The sequence below is a fragment of the Nuphar pumila genome, chromosome 16 (assembly GCF_984573655.1).
Source record: "Nuphar pumila chromosome 16, dmNupPumi1.hap1.1, whole genome shotgun sequence".
Taxonomy (NCBI): Eukaryota; Viridiplantae; Streptophyta; class Magnoliopsida; order Nymphaeales; family Nymphaeaceae; genus Nuphar; species Nuphar pumila.
In genome coordinates this window covers 7,065,590-7,088,790 of record NC_143264.1, presented here as the reverse complement: position 1 = coordinate 7,088,790, position 23,201 = coordinate 7,065,590, and the positions used below count along the sequence as shown (strand labels likewise).

The window sequence follows — 23,201 nt, the reverse complement described above, 5'->3', positions numbered from 1 at the left end:
TGTTCATACCAAATTTCAGTGATTTCTATGGTGTTTTCGTACCAGTTTCGGGTCAAAAACCATAACCCTGTCACCCTGTGTCATTTTAACGGCTCAGATTTTGATCCATTTTGTTTGAATTTTATTTTCCTAATGGAAGATCATTTTTCAATTCTGTAAAACGGGTTCTCTTTGTTTATGTGTCTAGTTCATCCCTGTAAAATTTCAGAATTTTTCATGGTCAATTACTATTTTATTTTGATTAAATACCAGAACCTTGTATCCAGATTTTATAAATGTTCTGATTTTGGCCCCCATATCATGACTGTTGTAGCACTTCTTCAACAAATCGTTATTTGATTGGCAATATTCTTCAGCAAATTATTGTTATGATTTTTTTGAGTCTCTAATGAGTCTCTACTATGATTTGTAGTATTTTTGGGTCTCCAACGAGCCTCGCAATGATTTATAGTGCTTTGGGGTCTCCAACGAGCCCCACAACGATTTGTAGTGTTTTTCGGTCTTTTAACTATGATTTATAGTGTTTTCGGGTCTCTAACGAGACCCACAGCGATTTATAGTGTTGTTGGACCTCGCTATAGCGATTTGTAGTGTTTCTCGCTAAACACTACAGCGATTTGTGATACAAATCGCTATCCGAATCATAACCAACTTGTCAGGGTCATATCTCCCTAACCAGAGATCGGATTTCAAATCCGTAAAAAGTGGTGTCTTTGTTATAAAGTCTAGTTTATTCCTGTAAATTTTCAGCGATTTCTATGGTCATTTGATACCCCATTTGAATCTAAAACCAGACCCCTATCAGTCTGCCTTATTTGAGTGACATAGGTTTTTATTTCATTTTGTAAGAGTCATATCTCCCCAACGGAAGATCATTTTTCAAATCCGTAAAAAGGGTTTTCTTCCTCTATGTGTCTAGTTTATATCTGGAAAGTTTTATAACTTTTTATGCTCATTTGATATTTCGAACCTGTTAAAAACCGAGACATGTTATAAAATGTTATAAAACTTAAAAAGTTTGAAACTTCCTCTATGTGTCCAAGTGTATGTTAAAAAAACATTTAGTGGTGGTCTAAAGATGCTAAATGTTTAGACAAAAATATGAGCTTTAGCGGCGGTGCACACCAACTAATTAAAACCACTTAGAGTTCACTAACTTGATCACATTACAAGTGATGCCAAACAAAACCGCTTTGAGGAACAAAAGCAGCTCTGCCCTCCATCCTTACCTTCATCCCCGTACTGGTTTTGATTTTAACGTCTATCCATTCCCATTTCTATGTCCTTCATTCCCGATCCAAGCTGGGCTCCGTTTCTCCTCGGTCCACTGGCATCCTTGAAAAAAAGAGGTCAAACTATCAAAATGATATTTTAATTATTTTACTAACGGAGAAGGAAAAGGATGGTTAGAATCAGACAAAGAAATGATGAGACCCTTCCTACTTCTCATGACCCCTTCATTCCAACAAACATAACATTCTTGTTCTATGATTTTCTCAATGAGAAGCTTCTCCTTCTCATGATATAAAATTCACTTGAATCCAAACACTCTTAGGAAAGTAATGCCTGGCCAGCAGGGTTTTATGAAAGGTGTCCAAGTAAAAAGGAGTTGGGATCGAATTCTCCCGTGGGCAGCATATTAGCCGATTGCTTTCTCAAGGTGCCATGAGTCATCATCATGTGTAACGGACCTGACCATGAATTAGTCTGGCTTGGTAAAACTGGATCTAGATTTAGGGGGCTCGTAAACTCATAGTTCAAAGAATTGGAGTTGGTAAAGCAGGTACCATCCGACTAATAATCAGATTTGGTTTTGGTCTGCCTGTTAAAAACCTTGTCCCCTGCCTCTAGGTTCACTGACATCCCTAATAACATGTTCATTTAATTGACCTATTCAATGTGGTCCTAATTTTACAAATAATGCATTAAGTAGGCTGGTTCTGTTTTCAATGCCATTAATGGGCCGGGTCAGATCTAACCCTGACCCATTAGAACAAAGACAAACCAAAGTAAGTGCACACTTATTGCATACTGGGTTGCGACCCCTGTCAGTCCCAAATTTGACTTGGTCATTTCTTGGCGTGGACACCACCCAAACCCTAAATCCAAGCAAGGACCAAACCGTTTCTGTATCCAATTTCTTTTGGGAAGAATAGGCTTTTACCAGATGACTGGACTTAGAGGGAACCCAGCCAATGAAATAGACTTGGATCTACTATGAAACATGATTGGACCTTGACCCAGCAACAATATGGGTCGATCCAGGTTGGAGATTGATACAAACCACCCTCAACAACAATATGGGTTACGTCAATTTGCATCTGTTGATGTGTCAAAGTATAAGTAGAGTTCTACCTTTGGTCAGGAGGAAAATTCAATTAAAAAAGGTACAATAAATATTTCAAAATGATGTTAGACACTAATGATTAATTTGTATGGGCTATAGGATGCCATGTGTCATGTCTATGGAATGTTGACAAGTAGGCACCATGGCATATTTGCCAAAATAACACAAAGGTGCCTTACACTATTATAAGTAGTTCAGGGCAACAAATGTGTTGAATTTGGGCTGGATTCAGACCCCAGATCCAACTCTGCTTTGCTGTCCTAATGGGAATAACCTAGCCTTTCACCAGTTTAATGTATTAATGATATGAATCAAACCCAATCCGCATGGAGTAATTAGGGGTGTCAATGGGTCGGGTTTACTTGGACCTGGCCCAAAACAAACTCTATAAGGTCTGATTATGATCATAAATAAGACCTGATTAAAGCTCGGGTCCGGACCCGAAGGTTGATTAATACATGGACTCATGTACACTTTGTAAAATTTTATATCAGACCCAGACCCAACCTGAGTTCCGATTAAGCAATGTAAAAATGATAAAAAATATTATTATTGAGAAGGTGTTTTCTAATTCAACAACTCATAGCATGTCATACTAGGTTATTATTGAGAAGGTGTTTCTACTTTGCATAAGATGTTGCTTATGGTATAAAGAATGTTGTTGGTATTGCAGATGATTCAACAACACCACCACGATTTACACGATGTGGATTCATTCTCAGATATGGATTGATCACTTTCGATAAACTGGCATGGGATCAAGGGGGAACAGTTACGCAAACCGTGAGGGTATCATGTGTGTGTAATCTAAAGTGGGAAGAGGTCTACTCACCGGTTGCATTCGATTCAGTCTACGCTCGTGGTAACTGCAACCCAGATGAGCAAAAATCCCCTTTTGCCTGATCGACCATCACCGTCCGATTGGGCCTTCTCTGCGCCAGTCGAACCCCACCACCATCAACAGCAGCTCGTCAATGGCTGCCTCAGGTACGCAGCACCTCCCCTGTGTTTTGTTGTTTACTTAACAACCTCTGTGTTTGCCTCTGTTACAGCGCAGGCCATCGCCATTAGGGGAGCCGACCTAGGAACCCAACACTCATAGCATAGCTTTCTTTCAACAACTCACAACAAAGAGAAAGCACCCAATAGGAGTTCTCCACCTTCAGACAGATTTCAAACACATATGCACACATGCCATCATGGCTGCCCATGTCTTTTTTAGTGTAGTATCACCCTCACCTCCAATTCATATTTGAGTCAACGAGTTCTTAATACACAGTTTGATTTACATCGGCAAAAATTGAACAAGACAGAAAAATCGAGAAATAAAAGCCAAAGGTGAACTGATAATAAAAAAGAAATTGCATTCAACACCAGGCTAAATATCTACACATCAATCCAAAACAGTAAAAAAATAACCATTGGAAAAGATAAACAAAAATACATGACAATGTAGGAGAGTAGAAGAACTGAAACAGGAAATCGACAAACCAGACATTGTGGTGCACACAGAATTAGTGGGCGTGGAAACTTTTTTTTTTTCCTTTCTGTCCGTATGCGCCACCATGATAGGAACAGGCAGCTATGCCAAACTCGGGCATCAATGGAAGATAAAGTGGTACACACTTTAAGAAATTGCAAGTGGCCTTGACTTTTTTGCCGATACGAAGTCCCGGACAGGAAATTAAGAGTAAATGAAAGGAGAATCAATTGAATCTCCGGAGGGCACGTGGAAGAGTCAGGTGTTATGGTTTGTTTTTAACAGTGATTAAGGGAATGTGTTGAACTAGGGAGTGATCTTCGCCTCCATCTTTCCTCAACCTTTGCCCGAATTCAGGCGACATGTCCCGGATAGACATTTCTTGGAGGTTTGTGAGGTATTGAATTCCTTGAGGCACCCTCTTTAGTTGATAACATTCTACGATATATAGCTTCTTAAGGTTTGGCATTGCATCCTCTGGCAACACCACCCTTTCCAAATTTTTCAATTTCGACAAGCGAAGGATCTTAAGCTTGGGAAACCCCTTAGCCTCGCACTCTAATTGCTGGCCTTTGTAAGCATCAGACATATAAAGGCGTACCAAATTTGGGCATGATTGAAGGTACAAAAACGGGTCTTCTTTTAACTCAATATCGCTTAAGCCTAAGAAGATAAGGTTAGTCAGTGATCCAACCCCGGGGGGTAACTTCTGTAGACCCCCTCCCAGGTGTAGGCCCTGCAAGTGCGGATGGGAACCAGACGAAAATAATGAGGGCAGTTGCACTGATTTTTTGAATTTGATACTAAAAAATGAGAGGTTTGTCATCCTTGTAAGAGCCGCACCAAGTTCATCCTTGTCTTCCCCATCAATATTCGTTATTAATCCCAAGTTTCGAAGTGCCGTCAATTTCCAAATCTCTTGAAGTATTTTTTTGCCAGAACAATCTATATGCTCCAAGCTTTGGAGTGCCGTTAATTTGCTGATACCCACAGTAAGATTATAAATATCAAAAGCCAACAAATGGCGCAAGCTTTGTATTTGGCAAATACTTTCTGGGAGACTTCTAATACCAGTCTCCCTTATATCTAACGTTTGTAAGTTCTGAAGCCTTCCAATCGATCGAGGGAGCTTTCTCAGCTTCTTGTTGCCACGTAGACTCAAGTACCTCAAATGAAACAATTTTACCACTTCATCGGGTAGCTCACTGATTCCCGCCCCCTGTAAATCTAATACCCTTAGTAATTGAAAACTAGAAAATATCCTAAGCGACAACTTGAACGACCGTCTTTCATAACCAAAAGTAAGGAGTGAGCGAAGGCTCGACATCCCTATATTACTTGAGACAAACCGATTAACCACTTTTTCTTCTTCTCTTATGTGGATGGATAAGCGTCGACTTTTCGCAATGTCCTCCTCCTCGGTTTTTGCAAACTCCTCCTCTATTGCTATCCTCATTGCTAGGTCTCTCATAAGGTCATGCATTCCACATGATCGTACCCTTCTATCAAAATCGTCTGTGGATTTGACAAATAGCATGCTCCTATGAATCAGTTGCATGAGGTACTCCTCCCCTACCTCCTCCGCTGACATGCCTCTTCTTCTTTCTTCTATGAATCCTTCTGCCATCCAAAGTCTGATGAGTTTATCTTTAAAAATCACATGATCTTCGGGGAACAAACTCCAATAGAGGAAACATGGTTTAAGGTGTTTGGGCAACTCATTGTAGCTCAGATTTAAGATGTTTCCTACTTGTCCGTACAGAGAACTGTCACTCAAACGGAACTCGAGGCTCTTATACACCTTTTCCCACTCCAGTTGTGTCTTTTGCTTCCCAAACAAAATGCCTCCTAGTGCTGCAATCGCAAGCGGCAAACCTCCACATTTCTTCAGCATATTATCACATACTTCTTTTAGTTCTTCAGGAACTGGAGCTTCACTCCTGAATGCTTTCTTACATAACAACTCCAATGCTTCATCTTTGGTTAGAGCTTGTATTTCATGATTCAAATTTGAGACATCACTGGCTTCAAGTGCAGAAGTTACGCTTGCTATACGAGTTGTAACTATAACAACACTTCCATTATTATTCTTAGGCAATGCAGCTTTGATGCCATCCCAAGCTTGTTCCTTCCACATATCATCCAACACAAGCACATACCTTTTCTCTTTCAAGTATTCCCTGAGTTCGTCTCTCATATCATCTTCATGCTTCTCATTGTCTCTCATATCATCTTCCCTCTTTCCACCGAACTGTTTGAGCATGCGTTTTAGAAGATCTCTAGTATTAAAACTTTGGGAAACTGTTACCCAAGCACGGCAATCAAAATGTTCCTTTACTTTTGGATCATTATAAACTCTGCTGACGAGGGTGGTCTTCCCAGATCCTCCCATCCCTCCCACCGTAATGGACCTAAGCTTAGGAACTTCACTACTTGTCTCTTCTGCATTTACCAAATTTTTTATTAAGAAATCCACATCCTTTTTGAACCCCACAAAAGTACCCTGATCCATAATATATGCATCACCATTCCTCTTCACATGATCTGTAGCAACTAAACTCATATCAATAGGTCCCCTTTTTATGCCATACCTCTCTGCTCTTTGTGAAATTTCTTTGATATTGACAATGTTTTTTTGTATCTTCTTCGCAAGGTCATGACGTGCTATTAATAGACTCACCTTGCCAGTGGATCTCATAAGAAAACCCTTAACACCACCAGCTTTGTAATGACTCACAAATTGAATCGTGAATTCGTCAATAACATCTTCAACATCATAAGCAGCACGCCTTACTTGCTTCACCCATGCCTTGATCCCCTTGTCCGTGCCTTTCTTTGCATCAGCATCTTCTAGAAAGCCTTGCATAATCTCTAATTCATCTTTCAACTTTCGCACTTCCTCATCAACTCCTCCCAGCAACCGCAACTCGCTCACCAACAAGTTGTTCAATTTCTGGAGTAGGAAGCCAACAACTGAAACAACCATCTCTGTTTCTCTCTCCAACCACTGCTTCGAAGTTGTCCTTTTCTTTCCTACATCAAGTTTATGTTAGCACATGTTTGGAAGCTAAAGAAAATTTTTGCCTGCGAGAAGTTTTGATGTGATAACTTTTTAGAAAGATTTTTTTTCTCCCATGAGAAATACAAACCGAAAATTTGTGAGAAAACCAAACAGAAGTGTGTTGCATCATAAGTTGTTTCTGCCATAGATACAAAAAGAAACCGAACTATATGTTGTATCATATATGAGAGAAGGGAGAGTCGACCAGACTATATATTTATAATGTGGATTAAGATTTGCTACATCGTTTGTATGTGCAAATCACCTAGCAAATGTGTGTAACCCCCTTGTTTCATTTTTTTTCTTTTCACAGCTGACATCATAGCTACTGGTTTTGTTTAGTAGGATCGTCTGAATTGGGCCTGCAGGTGATTGAAAAATCAATGGCTATGAAAGCATCTATTTTTTTTAACTCATAAAAACATTTTTTCATCGAAAAAAATGCTTCAAAAATCGGTTCTTACTAAAACGAGAATGCCGAACGCATGTATGAGAATAGATTTCTATCAAAACAACTTGCAACATGAAATTCATACAATTATATTTTTATAAATTTTTTATGATTTTCATTAATAAACGGGAAGTTCTGTATAGTTTCGTATTTGATTGAATTGTCTATTGTCGACGGAAACTAGGACTGGTTAAAGAGTCGAACTCGGCTCATTTACCACCGTAACATCCATAACAACAGGTGGCTGGCCCAGAGAGATCTTTTTTTCTCTTGTGATGTGATGTCACATCTTTTCATGGCATGTCAGTTACAGCCAGCTGGAGTTAGGGATGCACAATGAGCAGAGCAAGCTCGGGCTTCTGTCGGATTTGAACCTCTTTTAAACAATAAATAAGCTGAGCTTGAACAAAGATTTAGACTCTATACACCTAAACAAGCGAGCTTGAACATGCAATATATAGCTCAGGTAGGCTCAATAAATTCAATTTGGCTCAGTTCACATAACTATATAATAAAATTAATATATTTATTTATATTATTTTTTTATAATTGAACACTAAAAAGAAGTACGGGATGAGTCTTTAGTTTCTTTGAAAGGCAACCTTGAAGAATTAGGGTCGCGTATAACTTTTAAAATATTACAAAATCCAATCTCACTTTTATCCTATTTACAAAAACAGGCTTAACCTTGGGTTATCAAAATAATGCTTAAACACACCTTTTTGTAAAATTTTCTATAATTTTTTATGACTTCCATTGATAAACAAGAAGTTCTGTATGGTTTCATAATTTATAGAATTGTCCATTTTCGGTGGTTAAAGAGTCGATCTTGGCTCGTTTACAACCATTACAACGGGTGGCTGTTCATCCAAGGTGAGAGTTTTCTTTTCTCCAGTGATGTGATGTCACGTCTTTTCATGTCATGTTTGCTAAAGCCAACTGGAGTTTGGGCTGCACAATGAGCCGAGCTCATTCAAAAACTAAATGAGCAGATCTTGAACAAAAATTTAGACTTGATACACATAAACATGTAGTCTCTAGCTCGGTTTGGCTACAGGTTATGTTCAGCAGGAACAGATTTTTCGATCCCCGAAATCCAGACAAGTTTTTCCGGCAATTAAAAAATCAAGGGCTATGAAGGGATTCATTTTTTTTTAACTCTTGAAAATATATTTTTCATTGAAAAAAGATAAATTAAGAGTCGATTCTTACTAAATTTTTGCATGCTTAGATTCTGTCAAAAACAACTTGCATCATGAAATTCGTACAATCATTCATACCAAATAAAAAACTTACATATATATACTTTGTTGAATGGTTGCCTTGATGCAAGAAAAGAAGGGTTTTCATAGCCTCCTAGTAGGAAATAAAACGTTCTTTCTTATTTTCACTTTTCTTATTATTCTTTCCTGTTTCACCAGGTTGAAACAGTTTAACAATTGAGTTTGTGGACTTTAGTCCATCCCACTTGCTCGTTTCACATTGATTGGTACCACTTTAGTCATGAGCCAGAACTTAACCAAACTAGTCATAAACTGGATTGACTCTCGATTTTGATCTAGATCCTGTCAAACTTGATTCCTATCCAATTCTTTCCTACTTTCCTGAGGCAGACATAGTTTAAAATTTAATTGAGTTTATAGACTTTAAAATTTAATTGAGTTTATAGACTTTAGTCCATCCCACTTGTTCGTTTCACATTGATTGTTACCATTTCCACTTGCTCCTTTAAATAATTGTTCACAATTATTATTATTTTTCTTGAAAGGTAATTTGGGCACTGTCAAAATTATACAACGATACCATTGTCAAAAATTATTTTTATATTAGAGTTTCATTTATTCTATTCATGATGTATGAATAATTATATTGAGTTCATCGTGCATAACCTTTTAAATCCCGAAAATTGCGATCTATGAAAAAAGTTATATGGTTCGCAATTAGAGTACAGTCACTATGGAGAGCGGGTCATCGGTGATTTAATAATGCGAAGACACTACATTTTTAGATGAGTATGAATCCTAATATCGTTATAAGATTAAAAAGTGAGATCCGTTATGATCAATTCATGATATCACTCGTAAAATAATGCGTAAATTATGAGTTTGAGAATATAGTTAAATGTGTTGAACTTAGTTTTTGACTTGAGGTTACGCTCATACAGTGTTTGAGACTCTAAAGGACCATGTATGATGATAATCATTATGATTAGGATGTAGCATGAACAATACCGAGATTGAGAACTTGACCTCACGATTAGCTATTAATAAGGTTTCGTTTTTGTTTCGTTTAGTGGTCTGAAAACCATTGAGATTGCATGGTTCATTGTTTAGCCAACATGTAAAATTGAGGTGGTTTACGAAGATTGTTATTTTCATAAACAACTATGACCGGTATAACCGATCTAGTGACAGTTTGTGGTGATCGAGTGTTTAAAAGAGTTAATGAAGGTAATTAAAATATACAAACTTGTATGGTGTGTCAAAAACTATACTCAGACTAAGGACATAAAGCACACTACAGTTGCAAGTTTATTTGTTTACAATTATTTTTTACTGAGTTGTAGACTCACCGTTTGTTTTATTATAAGTGTAGGTTTTACGCACACTAACAAGCATGGCTTGATCAACTTCTTCTTCGACAAAGAATCAATAGTTTTTATTTTTATGTCATTGAACAATAATATATTTATTATTTCTTTTGTTATAAATGATGAACTTTATAATAAAAAGTGAGTTATTGTGAATTAGAATAAAAAAAAAACTTAATTTTTCTGAAAAGTAATACCAATCAAACTCGAACTCCTAAAGTCCTAGATCCTAGTGTTACACCTATTTACAAAAACATTCTTAACTTTAGGTTAGCAAAATAATGCTCAAACACCCATTTTTTCTTCATTTACTTTGGGCCTCTCATTTTTTTTAGAGTAAACATTATTTTAGTCAAGAACAAAGAGGCGTTTTAGTTATTAATTCTACTACGGTGGGAACACCTTGAAAGATGCCCAACATGGTGGTGGTGGTGGTGTGGTTATATGAGGTCAGGATGGAGGGGCATTTTAAATAAGAAAGCTAACAAGAGAGAATGATGTTAGGTGCACTGGCGAACAACTCTGGTGGCAAGAGAGACAGTGAGTAAATCCTCATTGTCAACAGTATCCATTGTAAGCGGACGGTAGAAGAGAGAGGAGGGGTAATCAGGTACTTTCTCTAAGCCTAACCATGAACCTAATTGAGTTAATGAAGTGTTGTTTGAGAATTATTTTTGCTAATTCAGGTAGGCAACGAGTTGAAGGCTCTGGTTGGAATCCCCGGCTACTTGGGACTTAAGGGATATCTGCTAGGTGTCTGCCTAAACCCAGCTTTGCCATTTAAAAAAAAAATTGTAAAATTTCAAATATTAAACATGTTTTTAGTGAATAGGTCAAACGATTGAAGATGTATTTCTAAATTTTTCTATAAACCAGAAGTTCTGTATGGTTTCATAGTTTTTAGAATTGTCCGTTGTGGGTGGAAGCTAGGACTGGTTAAAGAGTTGAACTTGGCTCGTTTACAACAATAACAAACAGGTGGCTGGCCGAGAGAGAGCTTTTTTTTTCTCTTCTGATGTGATGTATTCTAAAGTCAACTGGAGTTAGGGATGCACAATGAGCCGAGCTAGCTAAGGCTTGTGTGGGATTTTACCGGTTTAAACTCGACTCAAGCTCATTCAAAAACTAAATGAGCCGATCTCGAACAAAAATTTAGACTTGATACACGTAAACATGCGAGCTTGAACATGTAGTCTAGCTCGGTTAGGCTCGATAAACCCCCAGTTAGGCTATGTTGACATAATAATATAAAATTTTAATATATATATATATATATATATATATATATATAGTGTGTGTGTGTGGATTAAGATTTGCTACATCGTTTGTATGTGCAAATGACCTAGCATCGTGAAATTCGTACAATCATTTATACCAAATAAAAATCTTATATATATATATATATATATATATATATATATATATATATATATATATATATATAGAGAGAGAGAGAGAGAGAGAGAGAGAGAGAGACCTGAAAGGGGCGGTTTCAAATGAAGGTGAGGATGTAGTAAGGCCGCGGATGGAATGAGATTGTTTGGGGGAGCTCGAGAAGAAGGCAGTTTGTTGAATGGTTGGCTTGATAACTCGAGCTTGCGTCTGATTTGACCCGTTTAAACTCGGCTCAAGCTCATTCGAAAAATAAATCAGCCAAGCTTGAACAAAGATTTAGACTCGGTACACTTAAACAAGTGAGCTTGAACAAGTAGTCCAACTCGGTTAGGCTTTATAAACCCAATTAAGCTCAGTAAATATATATATATATATATATATATATTTTATACTTGAACACAAAAAAGAAGTAAGTCTTTGGTTTCTTTGAAAAATTACTTGGGTTTAAATTCCATTACATACTTTTCTTTCAAAAATAACTTTTGACACAAATTTTATAAAAACTTTAAAATTCTTTATAAATATGCTTTTTCAGCCCACTAACTTTTTTTTTCAATTTAAAGTGACAAATATACCCTTAATAATGATTTAAGGATAAGGACAAGGCAGTGATAGATTTGAGAATCATTTATAAGATGCGGAATAATTTGGAATCCGTAAACGAATATGGAGGTTGTTTATAAGTTGGGAATAAATGAGATTAGATAATGATGGTTTTCACTGAGAGTTCCTTCTTCATAAAAGGATGAAGCTTTATACTTTGTCTCTCAGTTTTTCGAAGGCAGGCCAATTTATCACAGCAAAAGTGGTACAAAAGAGTTTGGATCAAGTTATATATCGAATGAGCTTCAATTCCAAATCAAAACAACAATTGTTTATCATATCATAGTCTGTAAAAAATAATGCCAGGATCGCTCGATAAACAACAAATGTTTATCACTGTCTCCTATTGTTGAAGGTTGCCCATGTTGGTTTTGTTAGGTGTAAGAAGGAAGGGAGAGAGAATTCAAAGCAAAAACTAGGCTGTTTTGAAAGAGGTGGTCTTGATGAGGTGGAATAGTCCCACATTGCTTGTTCTTGAGTTTTCTGTGGGCTTTATAAGCCACTTGAGAACTCATACACTTGTTCCTGAGAACAAGGGAGTGGGATGACCACCACACACACGCGCGCGCACGCGCGCCCGCCCACCGTGCCATGTCGTGCCGTGCCGGGTCGTGCCGGGCTCGGGCTCGGGTTCGGGTTCGGGTAATTGGCCCTTTAGGGCCATATCCAATCAAGACAAAGTACCTTTTTACCCAAAGTTTCTTTGGATTTGGATTCGGTAACGGGTTATGGGAATGGATAACGGGTCACGACTCCTCGGATTCCGTGCCCGTTATGGAACTTCGGATTCCGTAACGGATCTCGATCTTTCGAAGTCCGTTAACGGATCACGTCCCCTCGGATTCCGTAACGGGCTCCTTCCACGTTTCATAACCGTTCGTGGGTTATAAAAGCTTGGTCAGGGGTGGGGTTACGGAGATGCTGAGACAGGCGGATTTCTGAAGTAGAGTTCTGCGATTTTCCATCTTCCCTGTTACTCTCTCTCTCTCTTTCCTGTGAGTTATCCCGAAAGGGGTTGTTCTGCAACTTTGGTTCGAAGAGGCTGTTTTCGAAGGACGATCCGCCGGAGTGCACCGTTCGGTTCGTCGTGGCTATTGTATCCTGGGGAAGGACGCCGGACCCTGATCTGCACAGTATGTGGGGGAGAATCTTCTCTAAGGGGAGTACTTTTGTACGCCTTAGCCTATTACATAAACTAAACATGTTCCTGTTGTTTTCTTTATGTTTTGTGCATATGTTTGTTTATATGCTGCCGTCTGGATTTTGGTCTGTTGCGGAAACTGACATGCCTGCACCCTGTTGTTGTTTCTGTCGTCTGTTAATCATGTTATTTACACTGTTGTATTTCCTGATTTATTTCGTGTTTTATATCATGATCACGACTGTGAAACTGTGTGATCCGAAAAATGATCCAACATTCTTAGAGAAGATTCAAAGCATGTCGTCTTCTTCTGCGTTTGTACCAAAAGTTGACATGTCCGGTATGCCGGAAAAGTTTGCCGGACAGAACTTCAAGCGTTGGCAGTAACGCATGAAGATCTGGTTCACTACGATAGGGCTGTTGAATGTTCTGGAAATCGACTGCCCTTCGGTGTCTGATACTAACCCTGACCCTTCTGCAGTCACTGCGGCTGTAGAGTGGAAAGAAAAGGACAGTATATGCCGTGGTTGCATACTGTTGGCTCTGTCCAACACATTGTTCGATGTGTACTGTTTTTCGTCTACCACTGCTAAGGGTCTATGGGATCAACTTGACAAGAAGTACAATACCGAAGACCAAGGTGTTGAAAAGTACTCTGTTGCCAAGTTTCTGAAATATCAGATGGTAGAAGGCAAGTCGGTCACTGAGCAGGCACACGAGTTTCTGCTACTGCTCCATAGTTTGGCTGAGGCTGGAATGAAACTTCCTGAGAAGTTTCAAGTTATGACCATCGTAGAGAAATTTCCTAAGTCTTGGGTAGACTTCGGTATGACTCTCAAGCACCGTAGAGGGAAAATTTCCCTAGATGATCTTATGGTATCCATTGCCATTGAAGAGGAGCATAGGAGCCAGAAACAGATCGTGATGCCAACTGAACCGCCTAAGGTGAACATGATGACCGGAGCTTATAAGGACAAAGGACAAAAATCGAAATCTGCAATGAAAAACCAGTTTAAACCTAAGGCCAAAATCCAGAAAAAGGCAAAGAACAAACCTTGCTGGAACTGTGGGCAGGTTGGGCACTGGGCTAAAGAATGTCCTTCCAAGAAGGTCAAAGCTCATGGGACCACAGACGGAACGCCTCAAGTCAACATGGTGACTGAGGTCGTTGGGACCAGTACTGGGTATGTTTTTGTTAACCCACAAATCTATCACGTCTATGAGCCAACTGAGTGGCTAGTTGACACTAGGGCTAATGTGCACGTTTGTGCTGATAAGTCTGTCTTTGTCTCATACCAGGCTGCTGCAGGCAGATCCGTGACTATGGGCAATTCAACGGCTGCAAAGGTGTTAGGGATTGGACGCGTGGATCTGAAGTTTCCTTCAGGACGAGTTCTATCTTTACACAGAGTGCATCATGTGCCTGTAGTTAGAAGGAACATTCTAAGTGGTTCATGTCTTGTTAGAGAGGGTTATGAATTTAACTTTAAATGTAATAAAATTGTTATTTTACATTCTGAAACTTTTATTGGCAAGGGGTATTTAGATGATGGTTTATTTAAACTTCGTGTTGAACATGTTTGCAGTAATAAATTAGAAAATGATGTTTCATTTGATTCATTGTCTAATGTTGCATATAACATAGAATCATCTGACTTATGGCATAATAGATTAGGTCATGTGAATTTCAACTCTGTGAAACGCATGATGAACTTGAAAATGATTCCTGAGCATTCCATTGATAAAACTAAAAAATGTGAAATTTGTGTGCAAGCAAAACAATGTAGGAAACCATTCCATACGATTATTAGAGATTCTGAAATATTGGATCTGGTGCATACAGATATCTGTGAGTTTAATGGAGTGTTAACTAGAAATCATAAAAAGTATTTTATCACTTTTATAGATGATAGCACTAAATACTGTTATGTGTGGGGGTGCCTTGCTAAGGTACTTGTCCCAGAACACAATAGGAAGAAGCTGGGTCCTAAAACAGTAGATGTTGTCTTTTGGGGTTATGTAGAGAACAGCTATGCCTACAAGTTCTTAGTAATTAAGTCTGAGATATCTGACATAGATGTTAACTCTATTGTAGAGCTTCGAGAAGCTACATTCTTTGATGATGTATTTCTCATGAAAGTTGGTGTACCTCAGAATCTATCTTCTTTAGATATACCTTCAACTTCTGGTTCCATTCCCGAACATGTGGAAAGGATGACAGATGTGGGGGTAGAACCATCTTGTTCCCATCCTAGACCCGATGAGTTTGTGGAAGTGGTTGAACCTAGAAGGAGCAAGAGACCAAGGATTACTAAGGATTTGGGAAGTGATTTTATCACTTATCTTATCGAAGATGATCCTCCCACTTTCCGAGATGCAATGGCTTCACCTGAAGCAAAGCATTGGAAAAATGCCATCAAGAGTGAAATGGACTCCATTATCTCTAATGGTACTTGGGAACTGGTTGACCTCCCTCGTGGTAGTTCCACAATTGGGTGCAAATGGATCTTTAAGAAGAAGTTGAAACCAGATGGATCCATTGACAAGTACAAGGCGAGACTGGTTGCCAAGGGGTTCAAACAAAAGGAGGGAATAGACTATTTTGATACCTATTCTCCGGTTACCCGGATGACCACTATTAGGGTGCTCATTGCACTGACTTCCATTTATGATCTCTCGGTCCATCAAATGGACGTGAAGACCGCTTTCTTGCATGGCGATCTTGAAGAAGAGATCTATATGGATCAACCTGAGGGTTATGTGGCTCCTGGTAATGAAGATAAAGTTTGTAGACTTGTTAAGTCATTATATGGACTAAAACAAGCCCCTAAACAATGGCATGAGAAGTTTGATAATATTATATTATCATTTGGCTTTGTTGTCAATGAATCTGATAAGTGTGTTTATTGCAAAGTTAAAAGTGATGGCTGTATTATTTTATGCCTGTATGTAGATGACATTCTTTTGTTTGGTTCCAATATGGGAATTGTAAATGAGACAAAGTCGTTTCTTAGTAGTAAGTTTGATATGAAGGATATGGGTGTTGCAAATGTGATCTTAGGCTTAAAGCTGACTCGTTCAGCTGAAGGGTTAACAATTTCTCAATCTCACTTTGTCGAGAAAGTACTTGTGAAATTTGGCTATAACTAAGGGAGATCTGTAGCAACTCCATATGACCCTTCTATCCCTCTTCATAAGAATACGACTGGTGTTCCTGTGTCTCAATTGAGGTATTCCTAGATTATTGAAAGTTTGATGTATCTTGCAAATTGCACGAGACCGGATATTTCGTTCTCCGTGACAAAATTAAGTAGATACACAAGTTGTCCAAATCGCACTCATTGGAAGGCATTGGATAGGGTACTTAGGTACCTGAAAGGAACCATTTCCTTGAGTTTGCATTACAAGAGATTCCCTGCTGTCCTTGAAGGATACAGTGATGCGAGCTGGATAGCCATGAACTCTGGCGGTTATGGCGTGACAGGGTATGTATTTACCTTGGGTGGCGGCGCAGTCACCTGGAGATCAGTAAAGCAGACCATTTTATCTCGGTCTACTTTTGAGGCTGAACTCTGTGCTTTAGATGTCACAGGATTGGAAGCTGAATGGTTAAAGGGACTTCTTGAGGAACTTCCTTTAATGTGCAAGTCAATTCCTGCGATATCTGTGCATTATGACAATATGACCACAATTGCAAAGGTTAAAAGCACAAAATATAACCAAAAGCAGAGGAGACATATCCAAGTCAGAATAAAATTTGTAAGGGAACTGGTGTCTCAATTAGTGGTTGTTGTGGACTATGTTGGATCCAAAGAGAACACAACTGATCCATTAACGAAAGGACTAGATAAGTCTTTAGTCCTGAAATCCAGAGAGGGGATGGGACTGAAACCCATAAGTAGTTCATCTGCAGTAGCAACCCAACCTATATGAGTGGAGATCCCACAAAGTAGGTTCAATGTGGTAATAACAAGCTGTAGGGTGAACTGGATAGCACCTTATTTTATATGATACTATGTATCTGTGTCTGTTCCCCTGTTTACTCTGGAAAGGTGTTGTAGCTGCAAGTCAAGGAAGAGTTAAAACTCTGAATGGGTTCAAAGCCTTCAAGGCGAGATGTTAGCAGTGCATCTTTGAGAAGCCCACCTATGTGAGTGTGACTGTGTGGCCGTAGTTCAACGAATTGGGTTATTCCTGAAGTCACTCATGAAACAGGATTCGGGCGCATGGCCTTTAACGCGCCGCCCCTAAAGATTACAACCAGAACCTTTATCATGTTGTTGCTGATGGACACTCTTACACCAAAGGTTCAAGTTCAAGACTTCAGTTCACTTCGTTCCTGTGGGGGTAAAGTTAGTCAACTAAGGTAGTGGTTCAAACCGGAAGGTACCATTGCTGAAAGCATGATATGTCCTGTTGCAGATTGTCTCATCTTGCATCTTGGTTTCCTCCTGTTTCATTCTTTGAATTTGTGGGGGAATGTTAGGTGTAAGAATGAAGGGAGAGAGAATTCAAAGGAGAAACTAGGTTGTTTTGAAAGAGGTGGAATAGTCCCACATTGCTTGAGTTTTCTGTGGGCTTTATAAGCCACTTGAGAACTCATACACTTGTTCCTGAGAACAAGGGAGTGGGATGACCACCACACACACGCGCGCGCGCGCGCCCGCCCGCCGTGTCGTGCCGTGTCGTGCCGTGCCGAGCCGGGCCGGGCTCGGGTTCGGGTAATTGGCCCTTTAGGGCCATATCCAATCAAGACAAAGTACCTTTTTACCCAAAGTTTCTTTGGATTTGGATTCGGTAATGGGTTATGGGAATGGATAACGGGTCACGACTCCTCGGATTCCGTGCCCGTTATGGAACTTCGGATTCCGTAACGGATCTCGATCTTTCGAAGTCCGTTAACGGATCACGTCCCCTCGGATTCCGTAACGGGCTCCTTCCACGTTTCATAACCGTTCGTGGGTTATAAAAGCTTGGTCAGGGGTGGGGTTACGGAGATGCTGAGACAGGCAGATTTCTGAAGTAGAGTTCTGCGATTTTCCATCTTCCCTGTTACTCTCTCTCTCTCTTTCCTGTGAGTTATCCCGAAAGGGGTTGTTCTGCAACTTTGGTTCGAAGAGGCTGTTTTCGAAGGACGATCTGCCAGAGTGCACCGTTCGGTTCGTCGTGGCTATTGTATCCTGGGGAAAGACGCCGGACCCTGATCTGCACAGTATGTGGGGGCGAATCTTCTCTAAGGGGAGTACTTTTGTACGCCTTAACCTATTACATAAACTAAACATGTTCCTGTTGTTTTCTTTATGTTCTGTGCATATGTTTGTTTATATGCTGTCGTCTGGATTTTGGTCTGTTGCGGAAACTGACATGCCTGCACCCTGTTGTTGTTTCTGTCGTCTGTTAATCATGTTATTTACACTGTTGTATTTCTTGATTTATTTCGTGTTTTATATCATGATGACGACTGTGAAACTGTGTGATCCGAAAAATGATCCAACAGGTTTGCATCCATTCTACCATTACAAGTGTTGGTGGTGGACTCATGGTTCTAATTTGCTATAATTGTTTATATGCAAACGACCTAGCAAATGAGTGGCACCCCATTGTTTGAGTATTTTTTTTCTCACAGCTAAACATCATAGATGTGAAATCCAGGTTTTGTCCAGTAGGAACAGATTTTTGGATCGTCGGAATCCGACCTGTATGCAGGTTTTTCCTGCGATTCAAAAGTCAATGGCTATGAAGGCATCCATTTTTTCCAATTCATGAAAATATATTTTTTTATCATAAAAATGCTCAAAGATTCCATTCCTACTAAATCGAGAATGAGATTCTGCCAAAACAACTCTCATCATGAGATTCAAACTAGACTGTAAGAAAACTCATTTGTACTAAATAAAAATCGTATATATATATATATATATATAGAGAGAGAGAGAGAGAGAGACCTGGAAAGGGCGGTACAAGTGAAGAAAGTGAGGATGGAGGAAGGCAGCCGATGGGAGACTTTTGTTGAATGGTTGCCTTAGTGAAAAAAACAGAAAGTTTTTTATATGAAAAAGTCCTCTAGCCTCCCAGTATTCTTAGTTATTTTCAATTTTCTTATTATTCATTCCTACTCGCAGAAGCAGTTTAACATTTAATTGAGTTCTTGGACAGAAGGGGTGTGGTATGAATAGGAAATAAAACAATTGTTCTTCTATGCAAGTTTTTTATTTTATTTTGAAAGGCAAGGTAGGGTTAGGCAGACTCCTACCAGTTATACAACGATACCATGGACAGAGAAGCTGGTTGTTCTTCCATGCAAGTTGCATATAAAGGACTCAATATAATTCAACCTTATCTGTCCGTGGATGTTCCACGTGGTCCGCTTGCCTACGAGAAGTTTTGGTGTGATAACTTTTGAAAATGAATTTTTCTTTCTCGTTTATATATCATGAGAAATACAAACTGAAAATTTGTGATAAAACCAAACAGAACTGTGTTGTATCATAAGTTGTTTCTGCCATACACACAAGAAGAAACCGAACAGAACTATGTTTTATCATATATGAGAGAAGGGAGAGTCGATCATATATATATATATATATATATATATATATATATATATATATATATATATATATATATATATATATATATGGATTAAGATTTGCTACATCGTTTGTATGTGCAAACGACATAGCAAATGGGTGGAATCCTTTGTTTTGGTTTTTTTTTTCACACAGCTTACATCATAGCTACAGGTTTTCCAGCGATTTAAAAATCAATGGCTTTGAAGGCATTCATTTTTTTTAACTCATAAAAACATGTATGAGTTTATTCTTACTAAATCTAATTGAGCATGCTGAATACATCTATGAGTTTAGATTCTGTCAAAACAACTTGCATCATGAAATCCCTTCAATCATTTATACCAAATAAAAATCTTATATATATATATATATATATATATATATATATATATATATATATAGAGAGAGAGAGAGAGAGAGAGAGAGAGAGAGAGACCTGAAAAGGGCGGTACAAATGAAGGCCGCCGATGAAATGAGATTGTTTGCCGAAGCACGAGAAAAAGGCAGTCAATTGAATGAGATTTTTTGCGGGAGCAGGAGAGGAAGGCAGTCAATGGAATGAGAGTTTGTGCAAAAAAAGAAGGGTTTTTATAGCCTCCTAGTAGGAAATAAAATGTTCTTTTTTATTTTCACTTTTCACTTATTATTCTTTCCTACTTAATTTGAGCAGGCAGAAGAAGTTTGACATTTAATTGAGTTCCTGGACTTTAGTCGATCCCACTTGCTCGCTTCACATTCAATTTTTTAAATAGTTGTTCGCAATTTTTTTTTTCTTTTTATAGGCAATCTGGGTCCTACCAGTTATACAAGGATTCCATTGCCAGACGGTAAGCAGAGAGGACCCCGTTTCTTCTTCCATGCAAGTTGCATATAAAGGGATTCAATTTAATTCAACCTTATCTGTTCCACGTGGTCTGCTTGTTCACATGCAGTACACTATGGACTTGTCTCATAAAACGACTTTTGTCATTGGTCCATCTTATTGATAGGTGACGGATTGAGTATAAACTTGCCTCGTTAAACGACTTTTCTCAATGGTCCATGTTATGGATAGGTGACAGATTGAAGTATAAACTTGTCTCGTTAAACGACGTTTATACTTCTGTAGCTGAATCAAATAGATGTGTCGTTAAACGACTTGTCTCGTTAAACGACGTTTCTCTTCATTCAGGTGGGTTTACCCATGGTTAAGCTGTCTAAGATTACTCGATTGCCCCTCTCATTTTTTGACATTAAATATTAATTTTAATAAAAAATAGAGGGTGTCTTTCTCCTTTGATTGTGGGAGCACCTGAACATATCTCTCTCTCACCTTTCAATATCCTTTTATGGATTTTCTTTTCCTAGTTTGGATCTTTTCACTTTTGGGTTTGAGAGGAAATCAAGCTCGACTCATTTACAAAGCAGACGAGCTTGAGCATATATTTAACCGAGCCGGCTCGGTTTGGTGTGCATCCCTAGTGAGGATTAATGTTTTATTGGGTTGTTAATTACATGAGTTGTGGGGGGGGGGGGGGCAAAAGATGAATGTTGAGTGGTGGTGGTGGTGGCGGTGATGTGGTTACCGGAGGTGAGAATTGAGAGGCGTTTCAATTGCTAATTACACATGGATAAATTTTTTTATGACTTCCATTGATAAACGAGCAGTTCTGGAGTTCAATAATTTATAGAATAGTCCATTGTCAGTGGAAGCTAGCGCTGGTTATAAAGAGTCGAACTTGGCTCGTTTACAATCATAACAGCCAACGACTGGCCAACCATGGAGAGAGAGAGAGATCATTTTTTTTCTTGTGATGTGATGTCACATCTTTTCATGCTAAAGCCAGCTGGAGTTAGGGATGCACAGTGAGCAGGGCTAGCTCGAGCTTGGCTCAAACTTACCTATTTAAACTTCGCCCAAGCTCGTTCAAAAAATAAATGAGCCGATCTTGAACAAGGATTTAGACTCAGTACACGCAAACAAGCGAGATTGAAGATGTAGTCCAGCTCGGTTAGGCTCGATAAACCCAATTAGGCTCAGTTTATATATATATATATATATATATATATATATATATATATATATATATATATATATATATATATATATATATATATATATATATATATATACTTTAACCCAAAAAAGAGGTGTTACCTTACTTGGTAAGTCTTTGGTTTCTTTGAAAAATTACTTGGGGCATTTACTTTTTTTTTTAAACTTAAAATGACAAATTAGCCCTTAATAATGAATAACGAAAAAGTACGCAGTGATAGATTTGAGAATCAGTAATAAGATGCGGAATAGTTTGGAATCCGTACAAGGAGGTCATGAATGAACATGGAGGTTGTTTATAAGTTTGGAATAAATTTGGTAAATGAAATAAGATAGTGATGGATTTGGATTCAAGGCATTGCTTTATTTGGATTCAATCATGCGTAAAACTCTCAACAGCAACCATAAATAAATCCAAATTCAGGAGTATACACGTGTCACCTGCGGCTTGTTCTTCATGTTAAATAGGTCATCTGGCAACAGAGCCATTGCATGTGCAAAATGGTATGAGAGCTTTGCCATCAAAGGCATGATTTTCTCATATGTTTTGCAGCATCTCAAGGTCCAAGGCAATGTAGAGGGTCCAATAGAAAAAAAAAAGGTCCAAGATCCAAAGAGAAGATAATCTAAAAAAACTCTAGAGAGAGGGAGAGCAACTTCAAGAACGTGAAGAAGAGAAAGAGGACTAAATTCCAAAAATCCAGGAAGGAAGATGAATCCAAGAAAAAATTTAAATAACTTAAAATCAGAGTGAAGAAGATGAGATTATTTATAAGAACGACTCGAAAAATAAACCCAGCTTAAGAAATATCTGGTTGGGGTCTGCCTAAACCCAGCTTGCCTTTCAAAAGAATAATTGTAAAATTTAAAAAAAGTAAGCATGATTTTGTGAATAGGTCAAACATTGAAAATGTTTTGGTATATTTTTCTACAATTTAATTTTATGACTTCCATTGTTAAACGGGAAGTTCTGTATAGTTTCATAATTGTGCATTGTCGGTGGAAGCTAGGACTAGTTGAAGAGTCGAACTCGGCTGTTTTCAACCATAACCACCGGTGGCTGTCCATCCAAGGAGAGAGAGAGCTTTTTTTTCTCTTGTGATGTGATGTGATGACACATCTTCTCATGTCATGTCAGCTATAGCCAGCTGGAGTTAGGGATATACAAAGAACCGAGATAACTGGAGCTTGCGTCTGATTTGACCCGTTTAAACTCGGCTCAAGCTCATTCGAAAAATAAATCAGCCGAGCTTGAACAAAGATTTAGACTGGGTACACTTAAACAAGCGAGCTTGAACATGTAGTCCAACTTGGTTAGGCTTTATAAACCCAATTAGCCTCAGTTCATATATATATATATATATATATATATACTTGAACACAAAAAAAAGCAAGTCTTTGGTTTCTTTGAAAATTTACTTGGGTTTAAATTCCATTACATACTTTTCTTTCGAAAAGAACTTTTGACACAAATTTTTAAAAAACTTTAAAATTCTTTATAAACATGTTCAGCTAGAGCTCAGCCT

The 23,201-nt window shown here is 38.5% G+C and overlaps 1 protein-coding gene across 1 annotated transcript; it reads right to left on the bottom strand.

Annotated features, from left to right (window-relative positions):
* Positions 1 to 3,687: 3,687 nt before the first annotated feature.
* On the bottom strand, positions 3,688 to 20,108 carry LOC149812811 (disease resistance protein RPM1-like). Its single transcript, XM_089990701.1, has 2 exons — positions 20,077 to 20,108; positions 3,688 to 6,860 (listed from the first exon to the last, which is right to left on the bottom strand). Exon 2 carries the CDS (start codon positions 6,811 to 6,813, stop codon positions 4,093 to 4,095), a length of 2,721 nt encoding a protein of 906 aa, XP_089846827.1. The 5' UTR covers positions 6,814 to 6,860; positions 20,077 to 20,108; the 3' UTR covers positions 3,688 to 4,092.
* Between the last annotated feature and the right edge of the window lie 3,093 nt (positions 20,109 to 23,201).